This window comes from Nomia melanderi, chromosome 14 (assembly GCF_051020985.1).
Source record: "Nomia melanderi isolate GNS246 chromosome 14, iyNomMela1, whole genome shotgun sequence".
NCBI classification, from domain to species: domain Eukaryota; kingdom Metazoa; phylum Arthropoda; class Insecta; order Hymenoptera; family Halictidae; genus Nomia; species Nomia melanderi.
Window position 1 is genome coordinate 11,979,912 of NC_135012.1, and position 17,998 is coordinate 11,997,909.

A 17,998-nucleotide genomic window follows, 5' to 3' on the forward strand; every position below is an offset into this window, starting at 1 on the left:
TATTAATAATATTTCATGGAAATTGGAAACTTTAAATATTATTACGATAATCATCAACTTTAGAAACAATTTGAAATAAAAGGTTTCTTTGTGTTTTAATAATACTGGGTGATAAGTAGGTTTTATATAACATATTTATATGAAATATGTGGAAAATATCTATGAATGTATTCCTTAAAATTTTAGTAAAATTACTCAAAAAAAACTAAAGTTACTCATTGTAGTAAACTATTTAAATGTTTCACGTAAAACTATTTTTACACATATTTATATTTATAGACATTTATGGCCAAATTTCTTTAATAGTTAAGAAATAAAAATAAATCTGTGTGTCAACTTATTAAACTTTGAACTTTACTTTGTCCCTTTTATCTTTATTCAAGTACGTGCACAGTTCTTGGTGTCTGGTTACGAAGTATTAAAATTCATGGTTAGTTCTGTCTTGAAGTTAATCTCGAATCGAATAAATATACGTAATAAAGTAACAGACAATCAGTGATGTGCAACGTGCGTTGCATTCAATGTTTTATGACCATCTGTATACATTAAACTCTGAAATTCTAGAAGAATTGGGAACAGATGAGGAATTCATAAAAACAGTAGAGATCGATTTCATATATTCACATCGCCTGACATGACGTTCAAGTTAGCTATGTAGTAGTGTAAATATTCCAATGTTTAATTCAGGAAATGTGAATCTATAGTTGATCTCTTCGAAAAATTGACTCTTTCGTAGCAAATTTAATATTGATCTTGAAACATGCAGTGTTTGAATATTCTTCCTAGTATTTCGACCGTTACCGCCATTTTGGAAAATAAACAGCAAAAAGATGTGAATTTCAACTATTTTATCAGTCGTAATGGAGAACGATTTAATATTAACTTAACGAGTTTACTGCAATCGTTGGATGGCGTGACACCCTTACGTTTTTTAATAATTGATTATTAATTACTTTTTTTATTAACCTTCTACCTAATAATTCAAAAATATTTAAAAAAGGTAAGCACCACTTACATTACTCAAATTCAATTAAAAATTTTCACGAGTCTAACCTGATATCGTAGGTCAAAGGGTTAATACATCATTTTACATCGTTCAATTACCGAGTAAAATTCCCTTCAACCGAGCAGAATGCGAGTGCTGAAACACATTTTAGGATATAAAGAATGGCCTCCATAGAAATTCTGGTTGCACAAAAACATCGATATCGTTGGACGTTGTTTCGTAAACCAGCCAACATTTTTCTTTCAAAGGACAAATTGCTACGTGGCTGCATATATATATATATATACATATAATCACACTGGTTTCTGACGCAACAGGGACGAAAAATAAAATTCGATGACTGCACGCATATTTACCTCGTCTTTCAGGTTGTTTCCCCCTCGAAACAGGCGTCATGCATATTCTATGAACAGCCCGGCGCCGAAACCGCATGGCAGCCTTGCGGTAATGTTATCCTAGAAGCCTCTCAGATTCATACAGCCGCCGTGAATGCACACCTTGGATCGGAGATTTTGAAAAACGATAAAGCGAGCCGAACCGCAACAGAGCCGCGGGGTTACCTTTGATGTAACGCCCGAGCCTTTTACCTACAGCAAATTCTTCCCTTCGCTGATCAACGTCCGCTCCAAGACGGAATTATTCTTGATAATTAAATCGGTAATTGGGAACCGGGAAACTAATGAGAATCCACGTCCGTGTTGTGAAAATATCGGACACGCAAAGAACGAAAATATTAACCTTCTGCAATCTAATTTTTCTGCCACCCACATACTCCCTGGCTTTAATTTTGTTTTAATCACAACTGTCTTATAAAATGATCACATAAATATGAACTAATTTTATGATTATATTAGCGATTTTAAATTATATGGAATAATCGAAGTATTATTGTTTATTATTTATTATAATATAATAATTTTATCGATTGATAATATTATTATATAATGTTATGGACGAAAACTTTTTGAAGTATCCTTTTGAATTTTTGAATTAATTTAAAATTGTTTTCCAAGTTTATTCGTATATTCTGAATTGGACTTTTTGACTTTCCCAATAATGATTATAAAATGAACTATAGGAAATGTCTAGGAATTAACTATAGAAAATATTTTTAAGTTACAATTTTAAAAGGACACCTTTGGTAGAAATAGTGTTAACATGCTGGAGTAATGAAATAAAAAGGAAATTCTTAGGTGTTAATGAATATTAACTACATGCTCCTGTCACGCTAAAAATCAGTACTAATATTCATCGAGTAAACGAATAATTAACATTTTTTAAAACCGTTTAACTTTTTATTCGGCGTGATTCTTTTGCTTCGCTCGTATCATTATGTTTAAAAGAGAAACTCCGAACAATACGCGCATAAAAATTCACCCCATGACCAAATACCTCTGCTCTGCGGTGATAAGAACCGCACGAAATAAATTCTACTTTCGCCGGGGAAGCATTTTTCAAATTGAATTAATAATTATAGTGAAAACAGTATTTTTTCATTTTTCAAAACGTTCCGCGGAGAGATGGGACTAGGAGAAGACTGTTCGCATCATGGTTCGCCGTCTGCTATTCAGAGCATTTAAGTAATTAAATGCGAAGAAAAACAGAAAAGATAATTTGAATATAAATGCCTTTCATCTGAGCAACTACGTAACCGGGGCAAGATGGGGAAATGTGAAATGAACTACCACCTTCTCATCGGTCTCGGCTTCATAATACGTACGCGTTCAACGAGATCCCTTAATTTAAACATTTCTTGAAAGATTCACCAGGGAGGTTAATGTATCTTGCAAATTCTCTCGGCGATTTCGTATAATAATTTCTATTTCAAGATGCTGCGTTACAGTCGACGTTAGCGTTTATATTTCATTTTCAACTGGAAACCAAAATTTCATGATGCGCAGGGAACTTATTAAATTTCCACTGTTGCGAACTATCTTAAAAGCATGAGAATTGTTAATATTTAGAGAAAAGGAAAATAAAGAATGCACTGATCAATTAACACTGGGACTATCATTTAATTTTGATTGACGTGTAATCCCTACAAAAATTGTAACAATAGATTATTTCCAATTTCTTCAGACCTTCGCTATAATATTCAAGTGAAACTATCAATTTTCTATATCATTTCGAATATTCAATGCTTCGAACATGTTAATAATTGCGAAACAAAAACACCGAAACCAATTTTTCTAGCGTTAAAATAATAGTTTCCAATCCCTATCATACTTCTTAATTTTCTGTCGAATTTCAGATTTCACAGGAATCAAGGATGTAAATCCTTAATTAAAGTTTACGTTCGTATATTTACCACCGAACGTGTTTCAAAGGACGCCGAAACTTTTCATAGTTAACGACGAAAACCATTTCCGAGCGAAGCATCTGATCTGTCATATCCGAGGAACAGATGGACACGGAACTATAAAAGCTGCCGCTTAATGAGGGATAATTCATCCGGGTAATTAAAGTAGCGATCAAAACTTGATACTCCATATAAAAAAACATTACCGCCGAAGGAACGCGAGCAGTCGTTAAAAAAGATTCTCATCCGTCTACAGGCTCATCTCGCCATAACGCGGGGAGAAGATAGGGGAAAAAAGAGGCGATGCGCGTATCCCATCGCGTTATTACCGCATTTGTCGGAGAGGAATTCTCCCCCGGCCCTGTGTGTAACGCACGAATCCACTTACCTCTTTATCACCCAAATGATGAACGGTGCAATCAAGGAAAGCGGGTTGGTTGACCGCTGTCGTCACGTTTCGTGTTACGTTCATCTCGAACGAAGGCGAATTAGTGACGCTGTGATTGCCGAAGGTGTTTCCTCCCAGCAGCCTTTGCTCCCGCGCAAAGTTACCTGGAAAATAATTCAAGAACAATAAGCTATATGTTATGAACTTTGTATTGAATGTCGACACACGCAGAGACTTAAGCTCTTTACAGCACGGGACGAAAAACGTATTTGTATTTTTTCGTTAGAATATATTATAGATTCACTTTTCCAGCGTCTGACGAGTATACACTTATTTGATTTTATCGCGTGCACAATGGATTTCTCAAACTAAATTCCACAGTTAACTGGTTAATCGCATCGCACTCTTTAAAGCAATATATAAAGTGACACCGCGAACTAATAAAAGATGTTTTTATTATTACAAGTATTATTGGCAATGAAAGTATCGAGCAGAATCCACTGTGGAAAATAAATCGTAGGGAAAAAAGAGTCGAATGAAATTCGAATTATAATTCCACGCACAAGCCCACGGATTGAAAAAGTAAAAACTCCGTGGTTACTATCTATCGACCGCGCCGGCAGTCGCGTACACATTTCCAAGCGTTTTCCTTTCCTTTTTCCCGGGAACATTGCAGTGCAAAATTAATTGAGTTTGCGGGTACGATCGTCTACGTTTGCGGGCACCGTTTCTTCCTTTCTTTTCGCGTTCTTTTTGTAAAACGTAAAAAGTGGCGCCGGTTATTCGGTGAGATTACAGTTAATCCTTATTTATAAACGGTGTATCAGGGAACGTTGCCGTTGCCGCTAATTTCTTTAATCACGGCGATCGCGCTGCGGCGAGTACAGTCTACCACCTGTTCCTGATTGCTTCCGTGTTAGATTATCGAGCGAACGTTCGACACCGAGAAAACCAAGATACGTGTTTTTGCGTGACAGTCTATTTCTTAGCCAATTATTATACGGGGAACTAATCGAACGATTTACAGGAATTCGGTTGGTGGCGGCGAAATCCATTTAATAAATTTACAACCGCTCTTTATGATCTTGCCTCGAATTCAAAATAACTCACAAAGGAATAGTAAGGGATGTTACAACTATCGCGATTGCTGTTAATGTCAGACAAAAGGAAGTACTGAACCCGGAAATTCAAAAAATTATGAAATTTTATGTGTTAATCTTTTGAATTTTTGAGTTAGATACCTTTCCTTGTCAGACATTAACAGTAATTGTAACAATTGTAATATCGTAGAACAACTGTACATTGAAAGTAAGTATAAATGACATATAGCTACTCTTTTTCAATCGAAATAAAATACAATTTTTTGTTGTCAGTATCTAAGTTAGATTGAGTGTAGCCTTTCTAGAAGTATTAAACACGATGTCTCTGATATATAAAAAGCCTAAGCCGATCATATCATTACTAAATTAAAATAAATAATTTCATAATGAAACTAAGAAAATTGTGCGTCAATTTCTAAATTATTTAAGAAACAGTAATAATCAAAATAATAACTAATTAAATGAAAGTATCTAATTTTAACACAATCAAGGTGACTACCTTCCTAGCAGAAAACATTAAATAACACAGACTCAATTGATCGCATCGTTATCGAATTAGAAAAGCGTTTTACAATCGAACGGAAGAAAGTCGATTATCAATTTGCAAATTACGATACACCGTCGTCAAGGAGCTAAGTAGAGTTTGCGCATGGCCGATGGAGTTCAGAGAGTAATCAAGCGCTCAGCCAACAAGAATAATCAGAAGCACTCAGATTCGTTGTCAGTAACAGTTAGTTTAAACACCGTTGGGGTTTCACAGGAGCAATCAGGTTCCACCCTGTGTCGACCGATCGCTTTGTCCGAAGAGGGATCGGTGGCGAACTGTCACGAGTGTTATCAACTTAGGGCGCTCTGTAAACCAGCAAATTACGTGTTTGTAGGATCACAGCGAATGAAAAGTGCATACACGCCATGCACAAACACCGGTTATTACGATGACCGATTTATATTACGATCCGAACCAAGAAACGCTGTGTCGCTTTAATAGTCCGGTTTATATATCATAACGCACGATACACGAGAGTCGTGGGCATAAAGGATGAATGGCGCAATTAGAAGCATTAAATGTGGCCATTTTGACATTTAGAGAACACGGTGCATGAATATTAAACGACTACAGTTATAAAATATCATATAGACGCCGCGTATGCTTCGGAGTAATTCCGAACAGCAATTATTATAATTATTCATTAGAAACGAAATATCCTATGAATGAGATATATTTACGTATACAACTGAGCTGGTCGAATTAGAGAGAACGGAAGCGCGTGGTACTTGCGCAAATTGTAGTCGACTTCCCGGCTTATATTCTTTATAAAGTCTCGACGTTCTCCTTCGCAATATGGCGTTCGCGTTATCCGTTCCAAGTTAAAATATTCCGTATATTGTCTAAAGTAATACGCCGAAAACTGGAAGAAAGGTGAACGAAATAAAGCAACACGTTAGCCTCGCGAAGTTTAATTGAATAAAGCGAACTTGTTTTCGAACTTCCTCGAAAACTGCGGCGGGACTTTCTGGCCGACTTAATACGATGAAACAGATAAAACTTGTCTGGTTCATTGGGAAACGAGCATGAAGATGGTTTTAATCGTTTTAAAGTAAAAGGCGCTTATTTGTCGATAAATTCGGTTACCGGAGAACGCCGATTCGGCGAGATTGGACATTGTTATAATAATATTGAATAAATATAGTTTATATATAACATGTACGCGTGCAGCGCTGATTACGTATATAAATATATAAACATTAAAATAAGTATTAAAATAGTAAAATCGAAACGTAACGCATACGATAAAGTGAAATGACTAAATGTGCAACATAAAATAAGTAAGTAAAATTAACGAAATATAACCAAAAAGAATGTAACAAAATAAAAGCCAGAAGAATAGAGTATACAAAATAAGATAAATAAATATGTGAAATGCCAAAATATCTAACCATGGCTAACAATACAAAAGCATTGCGTATGAGAGCAACTACGAATATTAAAATAAAGTCAAGACATAAAGTTTAAAATAAATAAAATAAAATGAATAAAAAATTATAACTAAAAGTAGAATAACAAGATAAAGTCAGAAGTAAAATACAGTAATAAATTATGCGTTGCCCAGTCACGATAGATCTACTTTCACTATATTCATAATCAACCAATTTTAAATAAAACTCTCATAAAAACGTCGTCATCAGATACCGAAATTCACATTACAGTGACCGGAACGTATCAAAACGAGTCACCGAGCAGAAACGACTGTACCATTCAAAAATTAACAAACGAACGCACATTTCGAGCAAGCCGAACATCACGCACGCGTGCAACAGCGAAATTTCCTCGGCCGCCGGAGTAAATTGTGCACCCGTAATGCCGGTGAACCGGCCCGTGTCAAAGCCACAAGCCTCGCCGGGCGATTCTCTATTATGCAACGGAAAAACTGGAGACAACAGCTGCGTGCGACGTTCGGAATAGGATTTACTATCTTTCGTCGGGTGACTTCTTTCGGCGTAGAGCCGGGACGCTCCCTGAAATATCGATGAGGGACGCGAGCGAGCGAGCGAGCGAGAAATCGTTGCTCATCCGGTTACGTTCCTTGCGTGACTATCGGCGCGCCGCGATTTCGCTCGAGCGGCTCGGCCGAACGTTTTGCAAGCGTTCCACGGAATGATTTATCGCGGATCGGATGTTTGAAGAGCCGCTGGAACGCGCGGACGGCCGCACGCAAATCTTCCGAATTTATTAACCGCACGCGGCCGAACTCGAACGGATTTCGTATGACGCGACCGACGCGGATTACTGTTTGTCTTGTCGGGATGCGGCGACGCCGCGGGCAAAATAACATGATGCGCTCTGCTCGGTGAAATGCGATATTCGCGTACGTTCCCTTTTTCTCTCTGTTCGGCGCGGATGGTTCCGCGCGGCGCACCGCTCGGATGTTTCGTCGATCGAGGTGTCGCGCCAATGATGCATATGTTGCGGATCGGAAAGCGCGGAGTAATGTTTGAAGCGTTCGACGAGCGACGGCCAGAGGTGTTCGACGCCGATTGCGAATGGAGTTTTTGGTTTGACCGATGTGTTACCGTGATTAAGAGGCGATGTAGGTATTTAATGCATCGTTGACCGGCAGTTTTACGCAGAAGCTATCCCGTGTAACGGTTGTTATTCCGGAATTAAATGTGAAAATGTGACCGTCTGAATAACTTCGGTACACGTTGTTTATACATAATGAATCGACATGAAATTTTTGATGTATTTTTTATCGTAATTGTATGTGAATAGATGTTGGAGTTAAGATTCTAAAGAAACGTTGAATTATGATCAATAGCATCGTTGATATATGCTGCAAGTAGAAGTAGTCAATAATAAGTCAGACACAGATACAATTTTACGCGTAGCATCCGTATCTAACCACTGATTGAAGTATATTGAAAGTGAACTGAAAAGTTTTGTTAACAATTGTTTTAACCACTTTGATAATACACAAACCATTAAAAATAAAGTAATATATAATAGTAAAATATGTTACGTGTATGTTGAAAGTACGTTAATAAACTTATTATACTAATTATAATAATTGAAATTATTTTACAACATACATTATCTACATAAATATTTAACAGTTAATCAAAGAATTTGAAGATTATCGCATAAATTCCCAATAATACGAATATAACTGATCTATTGAATTATTACTCGCACGAAACGGACGAGTGACAAATTTCTTTATTAAAGACTTTATTATCGAAATCCCGTGCAGCGCGATTCGGAAATTGAATGCAATAAATAACAAAAGTTTAAACGGCGCGCGAGACATTTCACGGCAAAGATTTCCAGTTTTGCCAGATTCGGACGGTTTAATTCACGGTGATCAATAGATAGGGGACACTAAATAACCGAGTTGTCAATTGCAACAGGGAAAAATCGTTACATGTCGGGACAAAGGTGCTTGGAGCACTCCGATGTTATAATTCAAATGCCGCGCTCCGCGATTAATAATATACCAGTCGCGATAACGCGAGCCTTTTTTTTCAAAGGTCGAACATTTATTTCCGGATGAAAGAACATTTATGATACCATTTTTCCAATCGTCCCATAAATGGTATTCGTTGATTTGTATAAAGGGCGCGACAGCGAAGTGAACTTTTAGAAACAGTAATACGCTACAAATGGAACACAGTATTCCCCGGTCCGTTATTAAATGTTTGTTTAAACGTTACAGACGACTTCAATTTGACTTTCCGTTTACTTTCAGAGAAGAAGAGAAAAAAGAAGGAAAAGAACACATTCGTTTATCCGAAGAAAGAACAAATTATTAATAGATACAATATTACAGTTTATATCTTGCATTAATCCAGTGAATAGAAGTATCAATTTTCAATGTTTCTCCGTTCGCTTCAATACGATAGAAACATTAATAGAATAAATCTGGCAAATTGGTTGAATCTTGAATATTATTAAATTTTTAAATTTAATAATATTAAAACTATAATACTTACGCACTTATTCTCTTTCATTCCTAGACACTATTCTTATATTCCCTTACGCCATTCTATTTCACACTTTTACAGTAATTCACATACAATCAATCGCACCGTATATAAAAACTTGATAAATTACAATAACCGTATAATTAAGTTACAGAAACGTCAGTGTGATTCTTATCGTTAACACGCCACGCTCTGAGATTCGAGGTCCCGCTATGCATTTTGCAGTTCATCAGCGACACAGCGCAAAAAAGGATTACGAAAGGAGACTGCAGTAACGGCACGGTCGTAATTGCATTCTTGCTTGAACGAGAATAACAGAGCGGAATCGAAATGTCTGAAAGGGAACTTAGGCCCCGAAAACGATCGCTGCCGCGTTGTTTCACGCGCAATTAAACGCGGAAACACCTGTAAAGGAAGAGTTCGCGCAGGGATCCCTGAAATTCATCAAAAAGTATATTTCGCCGCGACTTCGAGTGGTTATGAGAATCAGCCTTAATTACATACGGGTTGGGGTGGCGCTAGAGTGGGAGGAGGAGGAGGAGGAGGAGGTTAGTAATTGCAACCGGTTAATTAGATTTTCAGGTCGGCGTGCACTTCTCGCTACGGAAATAGCTGACTGACGAAGAACCGGATAATAGCAATGCGCAAACAAAACTGCATTTGCAACGCGGAAGTTTAATCAACCAATTATTATCGGCGTATTGTAATCGGCCCGTCGTCTTCTTTTAATTCCGCTGATTATACCCCCGCGCCTGGAACGCGGGTAACCCGACCGTTCGCTTATTAGTTACATACTTAACCTGTATCATAAATATTTATCGTTTACGCGTAAATAATCGAATCGCCATTGTTTTTCCGGCTCCGCTGGAAATACTCACGGGAGAACGAGCACACGAACGGGCTTTTTAATATTTGAGAGGCGGAAACTCTTCGTTGAACATCCTGTGTGTACATATATGAACAACCGATCATCGGTTGATCAATATTTTACTCCACATTTTACTCCACGTTTAATTCTAGATAAACATTGGGGGAAATGTGGCGTAACGCGGAGCCTTAGTGAAATCTGTCTATAAAAATTGTGAAAAATCGAAGATTTTTTGCCGATGTCGAAAAGTATCGATACTTTTGAAATAATAATAATGATAATATCGTTTAAAATAACTGTAACAATTAAATAATAAAATGAAGATGTTTAAAACGTTGTATCAATGAAAACATCGATGAGTTATGAAATTGGTAGTTTAGAAATTCTACAACATTACAATTTCTGGGTTTATAGAACACAATATTCAAATTAATCCATGAACTAGCGTTTACTATTATGCTCGCAGAAAATTTCTCACCTTATCCGGATTCGTTCCTTTTTCCACTCGACGAAAACCTAATTTCTCAAACTACTTATTCCCGTAACCACTTTTCAGCGTCCCCTAAAGCTGTAGAAATGCTTCAGCTAAACGAATAAAGCGTACACACGTCGGAACGTGTTAGCAACACCTCCGAACGCGCGGGATTAGTTTCACGGAAAGATAAAGTCCATTCAGCGACTCGGAACCCCTATCGTTTCCTTCCGGCGAATTCCCGAATGAATAAACACAGGCGCCGGTATCGCGTCAGAGAAGAAAGCAGATCGGTAAGCGACGTTCGATCGGCGGGAAGGCAGCCGGCAGCCCGGCCGCCGGATTCGAGTGGTTTAAAGCGCGCGAGAAAACTGTTTCACGCGGAAACCGGGTTTCGGTTACGTTGGCTTGAATTGCGAGATTTGTCCGTGACAGGCTGATGACGAGACTAAAGGTTGGGCCACAATTTCACGAGGTGAATTTAGGCGACTGTACGCACGAAATCTCACGGAATCCTCGTCAACTAGACGGTATAAAGGGACTCTATACAAACGTTATCACCACGGCTGACACGCAATCAACGTGGAAAACGAAATAGCTCATTTGCAGTGTACGATTAGCCCCGGCGTCCGCCCGACGATCATGCGAGCTAACCAGGGACTCTGTCTGCTCGTCCGCCTTGATCTCCGTGCCTTTATCTCTCCGCTACCTCCGCGTTTTCCCTCGGTGTTCCCTTTAATTCTCGGCTACTACCGTTAATTAGCGACTCGTTGTCCCGGTGTTTACACAACTTCTGCATTTCTATTTGGCAGAAGTGAAAAAAGCTCTGTTTGAAGGGGACGAGTGTCTCCTGTGGCCGCGGGGATCGTTCATTGAGCTTTCGGTTTGTTGAACCGACCGGCGATGTCGTTGAATTAATGCTCCGAGACAATATTTCGTAGTGGTTGTGCAACAATTCGTTCTGTTTGGAAGTGGGAGATGTTTGTTTTTGAATCGCGAAGAACCGTTTGGTTGCGTTATTAAGTGTTTGTTAATTTATTGTGCTGTAACTCATTCCTGATATCCTCTTTTTCGCGATTATTATAAGGATAACAGATGTTTCTCCGGGAAATTATGGAATAAATCGATTTGCCAATACGCGAGCTGAATTGCGAATCAATTGAAATCCCGATGGATACGATTTTTGGACTTTCTAGAGAGAAATTTCAGAAAGTCAATTTGAGAATTTGTTGGAAGTGCACACTGCGAGCTATATTCTATTTATTTCTATTTTATTCAATTAACTGTTCCTATGTTTCTTTCAAATAAAACATATTCAATTTCCATTGACGCCACATACGGTCCCTTCCTTGGTAACAATTCCTCCCAGCAATTCCTTCGAATAATTCTTATTCCCGACTTAATTGCAGCTCGCCGGTCGGATTGGCCCATATCTCATTTTATCGAAAGAACAGAGGAACGTCTTGCGCTCTTGAGCCGTGGGCTATCGGTTCGAATATAACGGGAAGAACGGGGAACATTTGCACAGGATTAACATACGAATTCCGGCGAAACTAATAAAATTTCCATCATCGCGGGAGAGGGAGAATTTGCATAATTCGATCCCGTCGGCGCTCAACAGGATTCCGGCGGGCTGGCAATAAAACAAAATTCGAAACTGAATATCCTTTCGTAAGACGATCCGCGCTGTTCGCGATTCCGTTCGAACTAAATTCCCCCCCGCCCGCCCGCCGGTATCCGTACGTGTTGGGAACGGCGCACGGCGCGCACACCGGTGCGGTACTACAAAGATCGCACGAGCGAGATAGCTTTCTCGTCAGACGCCCGACAGTTTTACGAGTGTTGTAAAAAACCTGATAAAATATCTCTTTCCTTCGTGTCATACAAGTTCCCATTTCTTCCCTGCTTTCCCCGGACAACGCGAGGAAAGCTCTCGCGGCACTGCTTGAAATCCGCCGCGATCGTCGCTCGGCGTTCTTCCGTCCGATTTATCGAATTTTAATTACTTCCTTCGACGAACGGGATATATTCTTGTTTAAAGAAAATTACTTTAGACGAGTGTTCTTTCGAAAATTTATCGGCTAACGTGTGTTTACTATTGTTTTAATTCTTCATTGCTTTTGAGACTCGAAACACGTCTTTTATGTTAAGTGTTACCAACTGGAAAGTAAAAATGATTAATTTAGAACCTTTCGGATTTGCGGTGATTAGAATCGTTTTGAAACGTTAGTCGAGTATTGTAATTATAATGATCGTTTGATTACATTTTATTATATTTTGTTAATTCATATTCTATTAAAATTTTTGAAGTTTAACGTAAAGAAATTGAAACACCTGTTGCAGCGCCAGATGTTTTCCAGCATTTATAATGAAGTATGCTTTATAAAACTAATATAAATCGTCGTACAAGTAAAAAATACATATTAATCGATTCGACTAATCTGTAGTTATAGCGTTAAGAGGACACGATGGTTTGTTGTCCTAATTGCTATTATCGAAAGCTTTGTTGGAATACCCTCAGTTTTAACTTAGCGTTAATCAATAATTAACATTACAACTACCCTTCATAATTGTTAGAATTTATTTAATCTATTTATAACGAGAAATTTAAATAGAAAGATTTCACTATGAATTAAGTCGTCTAAAAACGTTAATAAGTAATCACCTTCTCTTCAAGTAAAAATATTCAATTAAATCGATAATTTTATAGATTTTTACGTTTCGCAATTATCGAGCAAACTGTTAACAAACTCAATGATAATCATAAGTCGCTAAAGAAATAGCGAACGCGCACCGATACATAAAGTGTTGATCTTCTTTTTAAAAAGCGACTGTAGCGTTCTCGATGGTTAAGCTCACAACACACAAATCCCGGAAAACAAACGGCCCCGTTAAAAAGAGTACAAACAGAGAGCGGCTAATGGAAGAAGGAACTGGCACGTATGTTAATTTAATGGATAAATGGAAGGCATCGATCCTGTCCGAAGAGAAACCAACGTACCACCTCGGATACCACCTCTTTACGATATTGATTACCAATCCAGGCTCCGGAACGAAAACCTCTTGTTAGACAAGTGTGTGGAATCAGTCAATTGCTATGGGGACATTTATGCTGGGTCTGGAGCGACCGGTCCCGAGATTCTTTAATCCACCCTTTCCATTAATTAGCGAAAATGCCCGGCGCTCCTAAAAAATTTTCTCCGGGCCACTTAATGAATAGGTCGTAATATTTGTGAAAGTCAAACAGAAATAAAAGCGAATAAAATATTAATTTCTCTTATTGACCCTTGTTTTTCATGTTTGTCTGGTCGAAAGTGAAGTTTGATAAATGTTGAGCAATAATTTATTTACATATGCTACGTATTATATGTTATACTGGAAAATAGGTTGAAAATATTGAATGGGACTTTTTGGTAACAGATTTTGTATAGACAATTATTGAATCAGAAGTTGAATATTTATCTGACTTACTTCATTGTTAATTATTTTTTAGAAGGGACGTAGCTTTATATTCATTTTAATTTTTTATTTGCTTCGAAGATTAAGTGTAGATATTGGAAAAAGATTTTGTTTGGACTTAAAAAAGAATTAGAGTGAATTTTGTAAGGTGTGAATATTAAATAGAAATGTAGTTTAGTATTGTAAACCAAAACGTTTACTCTGACCGGAAGTAGAAACTGTACGTCGTGAACAGATAATTTCATGACCTCTTGAAAGTTGGATTTCGTTCCTGCATGCAGACGGTCTATGAAGCGAAGCGTCAACAACCGACGTTTCACCGCCTGTTTATATACATTCATGAAATTGCGTGTCACAAAATTAATTATAAATTAAGTACATTGCAAATTAAGTACAATTCAATTGCAAAACATAAGATCTACATGTTCCCATAGTTCTCATTTCCTAAATGAATCTTTCAAGTAAATTTTTCAATAACATTTCTCAGTGAATCTTTTCTTATTTATCGAGTGACCCAGTTTCACCCTGAAATTGTCAATAAACCAAGGTAATTTAGACGCGGCCGACTTATACGTGATTGTTCGTATTTTTCTTGTTCCCATGTGTTCAACCTGTGTACCCCATTCATAGATGTTTTTCATTTAACTCGACGGAAAAATGAATCGCGGAATGTTTGCCTCGGAAAATTGCGACTTCGTAAACAATCAGAAAGCGTTTCGCAAAGATAAAGGAAATTACCGTCAAGCAGCAGAAAGGAAATGAAATTTCATTTCTTTATACCGCTCCATTGTTCTGCACAAGCTCGATCTTCATTTATTATGAATGCGTCAAAGAAAGCTCGCTGTAATTAACTTCACCTTAAGCAGACGAGGAGATGTTAACACGTAAAATCCAAATTTCATACAAATCGTACAAATATAAATCTAAAGAGAGGGATTTGAGTATCGAAGGTTCAACTTTTAGCAATTAATTAGCTGCATACTAATAAAATCGGAAAGACGTTTAATTAATTCAATTAATTCTGCTGTGAGTATCGTAAATTTATTTGTATAAAATATTTTATCATTAATAAAACATTCTATTACTATTTCAATATTATCGTTTTCAATTTATTATTTGAATATTTTATTATTAATAAAGTATTTTACCTTGATTAATAGCTTTCGAGGATTTAGCTACTTAGGCATAATTTATGCGTGAAATAACTTCAGTTAATAACAGCAACATGGATCTCAGGATATCAAAACAAGGATATTAAATTGAAATCTCTCCAATTAAATTATGGAGGTACAGCTTCTACATAAAATTGGTACTCTAATCAAATTATTTCCAATACTTTTATCTTCGTTTAATTAAAGTGAAATAAATAAAGTTTAATCCTTTTAGTAAGATATTATTAATGCAGAGATTGCTGGGATAACATGATTCTATGATGATTTAATTTATAAATACAATTTTAATTTACTTTTTAGTATAATTCACTATATTGGACCATACGAAACTTACTGTTTAATTTACGAAGGAGAAACATGTTAAAGTAAATTTTCACGGAAAGTGAGTTTTAGTAAAATTTTCTAGTAGCAAGGTATCTATAAAAACAACAGTAAATAACATCCGTGGTTTATGCAATAGTTTTCGCAACCCTTTCGCAAATAGTGCTTTCCCATCTATGTTATAGTACCTTGTAATTAATGCATTTTATGGATGCATTAAGCTTGTTACACTTTCCGCGTAACATCAAGTTCATTGCTCTCCCAGTAGAACCGAAGTTTCATTGTTCACCTCTGTACTCTCACACTTTTACGCTTGAATTCCAACATAAAGAACGTCTCGAGTATTTTTCGCAGTTTTGCACTTTCGAATTTCACAAGAAAAAGACAAGAAGAATCTTCAATCGTAACACACCTTATCTACGCGTCTAATGATTATTCTATCCAAATGGTAGGAATTCGATATCAGCGGACCGTGATCGAGTAACGATAAGCATTCATATTGATGCGTATATCATTAGTTCAGCTCGATCATTCTAACACTGTCCGCGACGTGCTCGAATCAACGCGTGAAGGTTCGGACTAATCTGTCGATGACGATCTCGGGTCACGGTTAGGCAGAAACTCCTATGGTTATCGGGTTCAAACGACGGCAATCAATAACGAAGTAGGCATCGACACCTGTCATTGGGATCCGCTGTTTCTCTTGATAACGCAACGAACGGCCAATAGAAATCACAATGCCCATCGTCTGCGCTTTGTGGATGCGATCTGATAATATGAGGCCGCCGTAAAAGACGATCACGATCGCGGGGAACAATGGGAGTCTGAGGCGTTAATTTTGACGTTGATGGCGGCCACTCAATTTCAAGTGGAATTATTGGATCCTGCCTGGCATACGATTACCAAGGGACAGGAACACCGCGGCAATGGGATCTCCAGGCAAACAATAAGATTCTGGATAGATAAAACTCGACCGGAACGCAATCGACTATACGCGAATGGTCTGCTAATGGAATTGTCGAGTAGTCAACGCGACCAGTTTTAAATTTGTTAGAAGAATGCAGAGGAATTTCGAAAACTTCAAGCGAGTTTCGTTGTATTTATAATTCTCGTCAATGAAAAATCGTTGTGAAAATTGAGTGTATTACTTTATTCGATGTGAATGTATTCGTTGTTACTTTAATTAAGTCATTCGTTAATTTAGCATGTTATCTATATGTACGAAAGTATTTCTGGTATTTAGTGAAATAAGAAATTTCAAATCTGATCACTTTGGTAGTTTGAGTATTCGTGAAACGTTTCTTATATTACTTTCAATGCGGAATTAATTTTCTTTCTTAATTTGCACTGAATATTATGAATCTATTATTCTGAATGTAACTGTAACGAGATCCTTTAAAAATAATGCTGTACAGGTTACAAAACTGTACAACCTTGATTTTATAAAAACCTAGTATCCCTCGAGAAATGCTTGAAATTCATTTTTGATTACATATTTATATTCAACATTTCAATTCATCTGAATTAACAAGCTTCTAAAGCAGATAGACGCGTGACAACGAAATATATATACAAATTACATTCCATCAATTCTTCAACAGCGAAACTATTTACATTTCCAGTTTCTCCAATTCAATCATTCGAATTAAATTATTTTCCCGACTGTTCGATTTTTCAAGTTTCCATTCAGCCCGCCGATTCAACTATTTTGAAATTAACCTACTCGCGAGCAGAAATAAAATAATTCGCATAAATCCGTCGCTCGAAACCACGTTTGTTATCCTTTTCCGCGAGCGTCATTTCCATGCGCGAAAGAATGTTATATGAAATGGCGTTAAGTCATCTCAACGCGTGTAACATGAAAACATCTGTCGCGGCGGAGCTCTCCTTCGGTCACAAACGAGTTTCGAGATAATGTAAAAGGAGATTTTGTCGCGGGACGTGCCCGTACATTTCTTTTTGTCGACGCGAAACGATCCTGCGGCTCTGACAAATCGCGGGTCGCTGCCTTTGCGAAGCACTCGACTTTGTCCACGTCATCAATGGGTGCGCGCGACAAAAGGACCGCGGCGATACTTCCACGGCGTGGCCGAGGATTAATCTGGGAACGCAACGCCCCTATGGATTCATCAGACGATTCGTTGCGCGAATCTCATTACCTTAATGTAACCGAACTGCCAACTACAGTTCGGGATTAGAACAAATCGTGCGCATTACGGGGGAACTGTTAGGAAAGACTCGTCCGAAACCGTATACTCGACGTTTGAATATTTATAACTAAACCGCAGATGTTTATGTCGATGAAATATGTAGAAATATGCAAGTAACCTCTGCTAAATATGCATTAATCATTCAACATATACAAGAAGATACAAATGTGTGCTACACATACTTGAAGTATGCTATAGTTATTTGATTATTCAAGCGATTAACG

The 17,998-nt window shown here is 37.5% G+C and overlaps 1 protein-coding gene across 3 annotated transcripts in view; it reads right to left on the bottom strand.

Moving 5' to 3' along the window:
* Positions 1–17,998, bottom strand: part of dpr1 (defective proboscis extension response 1) — a 441,194-nt gene that overhangs the window by 319,251 nt on the left and 103,945 nt on the right. For all 3 annotated transcript variants that reach the window (XM_031981533.2, XM_031981534.2, XM_076373734.1), the window contains exon 2: positions 3,694–3,857. In XM_031981533.2, the coding sequence (XP_031837393.1) occupies positions 3,694–3,857 (164 nt within the window). The remainder of the gene's footprint in view (positions 1–3,693; positions 3,858–17,998) is intronic.